Here is an 8,866-nt window from a genome sequence, read left to right as displayed (position 1 = left end):
GACTAAAAATAGATGGAATATACCTATGAAAATTGAACTATATCCAAATGGCCATCTGAAAGGTTGCCGCCTCTCCCATAATCAGACCTTAAGGTCTAAGGCCAAAGTAACTGCCTAGAACCCTTGAAAACACTCTAGCTGAAGCTTAAGCAGACCCAGGGGGCTCTCTAAACAGGCAAGCAGGCTGGCAGGCATTAAAGAGACAAGCAGGATCAGCTGGCCCACTTGGCTACATCCATCCTCTAGTCTACCCACAAAGGCAGGCTAGCCACACTGGCTACCCAGTGCAGGCCTTGGACTACATACTATCCATGGACCAGAAAAGAAAGGAGGGTACAGCACTGCCCAACACAATCCATCAATTACTATGGGTAGATTGTTTGTTTGTTTGTAAGTAGCACAATGAAATAATTTGTTTGGGGCTCACCACAACATGAGGAACTGTATTAAAAGGCTGAGAACTATTGCCCTAAGTCCTCACTCTAAGTCCTCTATGAAATGAAAGTTAGAATTCTATTTATTTATTTATTATTATAAATGAGTACACAGAAGAGGGTATCAGATTTCATTATGGGTGGTTGTGAGCCACCATGTGGTTGCTGGGATTTGAACTCACGACCTTCGGAAGAGCAGTCAGTGCTCTTACCCACTGAGCCATCTCACCACCCCTCCTCCCTTTTTTAAAATATTTAATTATTATATCTAAGTACACTGTAGCTGTCTTTAGACACACCAGAAGAGGGCGTCAGATCTCATTACAGATGGTTGTGAGCCACCATGTGGTTGCTGGGAATTGAACTCAGGACATACGGAAGAGCAGTCAGTGCTCTTACCCACTGAGCCATTTCACCAGCCCGCAAGTTAGAATTCTGTCTCCAAGTTGGTTTGCATCACAAGCACTGATTGGCCTGGTGTTCCATCATTGCTGTCTGCCTCTGCTGAGTGTTCCTCACATATCTGAGCAGATTGATGATGGCAGCTGGTGTCACTCCAGGAATACGACTAGCAGCCCCAATCTAGGAATTAAGATGACAAAAGAACTGGAATGAGCAATGTCAAATCAGATGTCCTCTCCCCACAACCGCTTTATAGGAGAGGCTGTAAACTAGTTAGATTCTGAGCTTGAGTCAGACTACACTGACCAGGTTACTTTTCAACTCTTGGGCTAAATCGATCCTCCTCCTTCATTTCAGTCTCCAAAGTAAGCAGTTAGGACTACAGACACATGCTATCACAGCCAGCTACTAAAAATTACCTGAGGGCTGGAGGAGAGATGGCTCAGTACTTGAGTACTTGCTTCTCTTGCAGAGGATGCAGGTTCAGGTCCTAGCACCTGTAACTCCAGTTCCAGGTGATTCAATGCTGTCTTTTTTTGTTTTCCGTAAGCACTGGGCATGTACATGTTGCCCATACACACATGAAGGCAAAACACTCATCATACCCATAAAAAAATCGGAATGTCATTAAAAATAAGTTTGTAAAAAGGATAAGGGAAATGAGACATGACTTATGTCTTCACCTCAGAAATTTTAAAATGATGTGTGTAAAATCATATTGTTGTTTTTGTATGTTGGTTTCTCTGTGGAGCACTGGCTTTCCTAGAACTTGGTCTACAAACTAGGCTGGCCTCGAACTCAAAGAAGTCCACTTGTCTCCTTAACTATATGTACGTACTGGGATTAAAGGCATGTGTTCCCACTGCTTGGTTAAATCATAAGAAAATTGGATATGCATGGAATCATAGCACTTAGGAGGCATCATGCCAGAAGGACTACAAGTTTGAAACTAGCTTGGTCACAGAGGGAAACTACAACTCAATAAATAAAACTACTTCCAGGTCTTGGCACACACCTGTTATCCTAGTATTGGTTAGACTGAGGCAGTAAGTTCTCAAGGCTAGCCTGGGCTACAAAGACTCTTATCCCCTTCCTCCCCCTTCCCATAATGTTACAATATCTTTTTCTTTCCATTAAAAAAATCGGTGGGAGCCGGGCGTGGTGGTGCACGCCTTTAATCCCAGCACTTGGGAGGCAGAGGCAGGTGGATTTCTGAGTTCGAGGCCAGCCTGGTCTATAGAGTGAGTTCCAGGACAGCCAGGGTTATACAGAGAAACCCTTAAAAAAAAAAAAAAATGGCTCAGTGATTAAGAGCACTTGTTGCTTTTTCAGAGGGTCAGAGTTCAACTTCCAACATCCATGGAGTGGCTGGCTCACAACCATAACTCCAGTTCCAGAGGATCTGAATCTGATACCCTCTTCTGACCCTCCACAGGCATCAGGTACCCATGTGGAGCAAGCAAAACACTCAAACATATAAAACAAAAAATCTTTTCTTTCCTCCTTCCCTCCCTCCCTTCCTTTCTTGAAAATACACAGAATAGGGGCTGGTGAGGTGGCTCAGTGGTTAAGAGCACTGGCTGCTCTTCCAGAGGTCCTGAGTTCAATTCTCAGCAACCACATGGTGGCTCACAACCATCTATAGGAAGATCTGATGCCCTCTTCTGGCAGGCAAGTATATATGCAGCAGAGCACTCATGCATTAAATAAATAAAACTTAAAAAAAAAGAAAAAGGAAAATACATGGTATAGATGGCAATTAACAGAGATTCACAACTGCCAACATATGGAAACTATGTGACTTTGGAGTGCCCAGTCATAAATGAGACATCTGTATCAACCCTCCTCCCTTCAAAGCACAGGGATCTTTGAGGAAGAGAGGATGGAAGATGCTAAGAGAGGATGACTTAAAGAAAACAGTGTTTCAAAACTCCAAAGACAAGACCTGCTCAAGTTCAAGCCAGATAAAATCGAATCCAGGAATGGGCAAGGGGATACAAAGTCTTACCTCTAGCTTATAATTTAATAATTACAGAGAGGGGGCGGGGAGAAGAGAGAATATATCTTTTTTCTTTAAATATAAGAAAAACAATTGAATGCTTACATTAAACTGCTCTGCCTCAGTGGTTGCACAATAGGAGGGACTGGGCAGTAAGGAAAAGAACATTTTGAAGCGCAGGCCCAGTTGGTCTTAATTTTAAGACTAAATCACAGGGGAGAATTCTAGCTCTCCTCCTCTCCTAGAAACTTACAAAATAACTATGGAATCCTGAGAGGGATCCAGGGAATGAAACCACTAAAATGTATTCTAGTTTAACCTAAAATGATTATGTCACACACATAAATAAAATAAAATAAAAAAATACACACACACACACACACACACACACACACACACACTAGTGTGCACTAATGCTTTAGGACAAGGTTGGGATAAGAGAATAATTTCAATCAAATTAAATTCTTTTAAAATATTTATTGCTTGCTTGTGTGTTTATGCATTCAAATGTGTATGTGAAAAGATAACTTAAGAGGAAACCCATTTCATAATTATCACCATCATCATCATTATTATTTTATTATTTATATGTAGAGGTGTTTTGCCTTCATGTAAGTCTGTGTACTGTGTGAGCCTGATGCCTATCAGAGGCAGAAGAGGGGTTTGGATCCCCTGGAACTAGACTTACAGAGGGTTGTGAGCCACCATGTGGTAGGAATTGGGCTCAGGTTCTCTGGAAGAGCAGCCAGTGATCTTAACCACTGAGCCATCTCTCTAGCAAATCAATCAATACCACCCCCCTCCACACACACACACACACACACACACACACACACACATTTTTTGTAGCAAATTAATTCTTAATTTTCAGTTATTTCAACTAAGTTCAGCTTTCTCATCTCTCAAAGAGAGAGATCAACATCTGTCCTACAAAAAGAAAATAAGAGGCTAAATTTCTTTTCTTTTTTATTTTTTTAAGATTTATTTATTTATTTTATGTATATGAGTATACACTGTAGCTGTACAGATAGTTATGAGCCTTCATCTGGTTGCTGGGAATTGACTTTTAGGACCTCTGGTCACTCTGGTCGACCCCGCTCACTCAGGCCCAAAGATTTATTTATTATTCTAAGTACACTATAGCTGTCTTCAGACACACCAGAAGAGGTGTCAGATCTCATTATGGGTGGTTGTGAGTCACCATGTGGTTGCTGGGATTTGAACTCAGGACCTTTGGAAGAGCAGTCGACGCTCTTAACTGCTGAGCCATCTCTCCAGCCCCTTTTTTATTTTAAAGAATATTTTAGATTTACTTTATGCATATAAAGCTTTGCCCATGTGTCTGCACGTTCAGTTCACCATAGACATGCAGTACCCTCAGAAGTCAGAAGGGGAAATCAAGCTGGGCGGTGGTGGTGCACACCTTTAATCCCAGCACTTGGGAGACAGAGGCAGGCGGATTTCTGAATTCGAGGCCAGCCTGGTCTACAGAGTGAGTTCCAGGACAGCCAGGGCTATACAGAGAAACCCTGTCTAGAAAAAAAAAAAAAAGAAAAAAAAAGAAGGGGAAATCAAATTCCCTGGAACTGGGTGGCTGGGAACTGAACCCAGGCCCTTTGCAAGAGCAGCAAGTGCTCGCAACCACCTCAGCTCTCTTATAATTAAAGCGCTCGCCCTTTTTGGCTTTGCTTAGGATTTGCTCCTTCCCGCTGCTTGCTTACCGTCTGTGGGCGGCTCAAGTGTAGCTTCTCTCGAACCTCCTGGGACAGTGACACATCCCTGATTGTTAGATAGTCTAGATCTTGTGGAAGTTGCAAAGCTTCATCTTGCTGAACCTCCTTTATTTCTTGTAGTTGATACAACAATACTGACTCATAAGTGGCTGGTGAATAAAATGAGAATTATGATACACACATTACACTAATAACTTGTATTTGTATAACCATTTACTATGTACAAATAGCTTCTGCATACATCATCTCATTCAATAAGACACTCTGAGACAAGTGACGTAGTCTGTTTTCTTGTTTTGTTTTGAAACAGAATCTCATGTAACCCAGGCTAACCTCAAACTTGCCACTTGATGAGGATGACCCAGAACATGCTGAGGATGACCTTTCCATTTTGAGGAAAAGGAAATTGAGGGTTATCATGCAGATGAGTTATACAGCCAAGGATGACCTAAAACTACCGATTGTTACCCAGACTGCACTGCAAAGTAGCAACACTGCACAAGCTTCCCACCACGCCCAGCCACTCTGACTTTCTTGTCTGTGCAAGTCTTATTTGTAACATTAAATGTTAAGTCCTAAAGATGGCCTGTTTCTCCAAGAAAATGTTTCTCTAAGTTACTTTTATGTGATGCTGTATGTGCATGTGTATATTTTAGGGTGGTCTCAGGGATTAATCCCACAGCCTATACATACTGGACAAGTAGCTCCACAACTCGGCTATGCCCCCCAGAGGCTAGGCCGTCACACCCCATCAGCAGTAATTTTTAGAAATGGGGTTCCTTAGTTGGTTAACATAATTTATGTAATTTAGATAATGTTTTTATTAAGAAGTAATATTATGATGAGAGCTTGGCAATTATTTTGTCAAGCATTCTATTCTTAGAAAATTAAAGCCAAACTTTAAAAAACAAACACACTTGGTTGGTGGTACTAGTAATTAATCCCAGGACATTCAGGGCGTCACCAGCGCTAGGCAGGGAGACACACTCTACCATTATTTCTGAGTTCTGTCCCAGTCCCTTTTATATTTTTTTGGCATTGTCTTACTGAGTTGGATAGGTAGACCTTTTACACTCCTGTCTCAGCTTCCCAAGCTGGGACAACAGGCCTGTGAAAACAGGCCCAGCAGGGGCTGGAGAGAAGACTCAGGTTTTAAGAGTCCACACTACTCTTTCAGAGAGCTGAGTCAGGTTCCTAGTACCCATGCCAGCCGGCTCACAACTACCGTTAACTCCAGTCCCATGCGATCCAATTCCCTCTTCTCAGTTCCTCAGGCACACAGCCTGCACTACTGCTTCCAACATCATCAAAAAGTAAAAAACAAAACAAAACAAAAAAAACTTAAAAAAAATCTAAATTGAGGCAGTCCTATCTTGTTCAACAAAGGATAAGTTATTTTTTCTCCTCCCTCCCTTTTCTTTGTGACAGGGTTTCACTGTGTAGCCCCAGCTGTCCTGGCACTCTCTGTAAGCCAGACTGGCCTCGAACTCACAGAGAGCCCCTACACCTGCCCTCTGCGGGCTAGGATTAAAGGTGTGGGTCAGGACACCTTTACCTATTACCCAGCGTGCACTACGAGAGTTTGGATAGGTTCTTGCTGAGTGTGGTAAATGAAAGCTCAAGGCTATCCTATAAAGACTATTCTAAAAGTTCCAAATCAGCCTGGACTATATCAGACCCATTTCAGAAAAGGGGGTAGGGTATGCAAAGTGCTGGTAGGTATGCTACACCTAAAGACCTGAGTCCACCCCTCAGAATCTACAGTGCAAGGAGAGAACTGACTCCTGAAAGTTGTCCTTTGACTTTCAAACAAGGAATGCCATGGAATGAGTGCACCCCAACACATACTCTGACATCTACTTTAGGCCATATGGTGGCTCGAATGACAATGGCTCCCATAGGCTCATATATTTGAATACACCGTCCCCAGTGAGTGAAACTCTTTGGAAAAGGTTAGGAGGTATAGCCTTGTTGGCTGAGCCCATGCCAAGCCCAGTGATTCTCTCCATGCCTGCTACCTGGGAGTCAGGATGTAAAGCTCTCAGCTGCTGCTCCAGCTCCACACCTGTCTGCTTCCTGCCGAGATGATCATGGACTCACCTCTAAAGCGCTACAGGCCCCCAATCAAATGGTTGCCTTGGTCATGGTGTTGCTTCCCAACAATAGTACAGTTAGTAAGACTGGCCACAGTGCTAATATCTGTTCTGAACAACGTAGTTCTAAGAAGGCGTAAGGCAGTGCAATACAACAAATTATAATGCAAAGTGTTTTTGAGACAGGGTCTCACTAAGTAACCCTGGCTGTCCTGGAACTCAGTATGTAGACCAAGCTGGCCTCAAATTTACAGAGTCACCTGCCTCTGCCTCTCAAGTGTGGGGATTAAAGGAATGTGCCACCACACTCAGCTAAATGCAAAGTTTTTGTTTTCTTTAAAACTGAGTTTCATATAGTCCAGCCTCCCAAGTGCTAGGATTTCATGGGAATGCTTCATCATACCTGGCACAATTTTATGATTCATAAATAGACCTGAAGGTTTCATGGAATTTGATGGCTAATACTGACTACTGATTTGACAAGATTTAAAGGCATTGTGGAAATCTGAGTATGTCTGTCAGGATGTTCCGAAATGGTTTAAGTAAAGAATGAAGAGGTGGCACCATCCCCAGGTTAGGCTCAGACTTCACAAAGGGAGAGGAAGCAGAGCGCTGGCATCTCTGCCTCCTGCCCATGGATGAACTGTGGCTAACTGCCTCACTTTCAGCAAAGCACAGTGAGATGCTCTTACCACCATGCCAGTGAGCTCAAGCCATGAGCCAAAACCCACTCATGCCAGTGACTAAGCTCTAGGTGGTTCTATGGCCTCTGTATTTATAAGCCTATCCTTCTTCACAGCGACAAGAGAGTAACTTATGTTACTAACAAGGTAGCTGAGACCTTGCATATGGCCAAGGGCACAGTTATTTCATCTCTCAAATATAAATTGCAAAACAGGAAAGACAATAAAACATAACATTGACCTCTGCCCTCAAGAAATGTGTCTAGGGTCTGGCTGGCATGTAGCTCAGTTGGCAGAGGACATGTTTTCAGCCCGAAATCCTTGTGACTCTAAATCCTGTCAAGTTGATAATCAATATTAATCTTACATTCCAGCACTCTACAAAACCGGGTATGGTGGCATATACCTGCAATCCCAGCACTTAGAAGGTAAAAGGCAAAAAGGCTTAAAAGTTAAAGGTCATCCTCAGCTACTTAGGAGTTTGGAACTAGCCTGGGCTAAGTCAGATCATGTCTTTTAAAACAAAACAAAACAAAAGGAAACAAAACAAAGCAAAACACCACCGCCACCACCACCACCAAAAAAGAAACACAAAAACCACTGGAGAGTGGTTAAGAACACTTGGTGCAGTTTGAGGCCAGCCTGGTCTACAGAGTGAGTTCCAGGACAGCCAGGGCTACACAGAGAAACCCTGTCTCGAAAAACCAAAAAATAAAAACAAACAAACAAACAAAAGAACAGCTACTCCATAGCTGCATTACTTCTATCAACAGGATAAAGATAAATGTTTTTGGACTATGCTAACTGAACAAAATAAAGTTGTGCACCAAGTTTAAAATCTGTCATCTAAGCAGCTGTTTCCAGTGTGACACCCTAATATCTAGAGTATTCAACAGAGAAACCATAATGGTGAAATAAGTCTGAATCCTTCTTATATGTTGTCACTCGTAGTACTGGGTGACTTGAGTTTCAAAATTTCACAAGTTATTTTGAATCGTGTGTGTGTGTGTGTGTCTATGGTGTTTGTGTATACAACTGTAGGAGCCTGTGGAGGCCAGAAAACTTGGATCTCCTAGAGCTGCAGTTATAGGTGATTGTGAAGCACCAGATATGGTTGTTGGTAACTGAACCCTGATCCTCTGGAAGACCAGCACACGCTTTTAGCCACTGAACCAGCTTTCCAGTCCCATCTGGGTTATTTTCTAAGTTAAATTTAATTTTTTAGTATTGGGTCATTTGGGAAAATGTTTCTAGAATTTCTGGTAGGTTTCTCTTTGTTGCTACCCTTTTATAAAATGACACAAGGAATGGCAGGTAGCACACATCATTCTATCCACAGCCAGAGCCCAGTCAGCTGCTCTCTCTGTGGGACTGAAGGGACCACCAACACTGATGAATGCACCCTTCTTACCTCCCTGGCTGCTCCCCAAGGAGCAGGCTTTTTCTTTTTCTTTTCTTCCCTTTCTTTCTTCCCTTTCTTTCTTCCCTTTCTTTCTTTCTCTCTTTCTTTTTTTTTTTTTTT

The 8,866-nt window shown here is 42.5% G+C and overlaps 1 protein-coding gene across 1 annotated transcript in view; it reads right to left on the bottom strand.

Moving 5' to 3' along the window:
* Positions 1-740: 740 nt before the first annotated feature.
* Mto1 (mitochondrial tRNA translation optimization 1) overlaps positions 741-8,866 on the bottom strand; it is a 21,312-nt gene continuing 13,186 nt past the window's right edge. Inside the window, exons 11-12 of the mRNA XM_031344950.1 lie at positions 4,557-4,717; positions 741-1,016 (exon numbers count right to left, since the gene is read on the bottom strand). Coding sequence (XP_031200810.1) covers positions 891-1,016; positions 4,557-4,717 — 287 coding nt within the window. The 3' untranslated portion in view covers positions 741-890. The remainder of the gene's footprint in view (positions 1,017-4,556; positions 4,718-8,866) is intronic.

The sequence above is a fragment of the Mastomys coucha genome, unplaced genomic scaffold (genome assembly GCF_008632895.1).
Source record: "Mastomys coucha isolate ucsf_1 unplaced genomic scaffold, UCSF_Mcou_1 pScaffold23, whole genome shotgun sequence".
In the NCBI taxonomy this organism is placed as follows: Eukaryota; Metazoa; Chordata; class Mammalia; order Rodentia; family Muridae; genus Mastomys; species Mastomys coucha.
The sequence above is the reverse complement of the archived record's forward strand: the minus strand, read 5'-3'. Positions and strand labels throughout refer to the sequence as shown.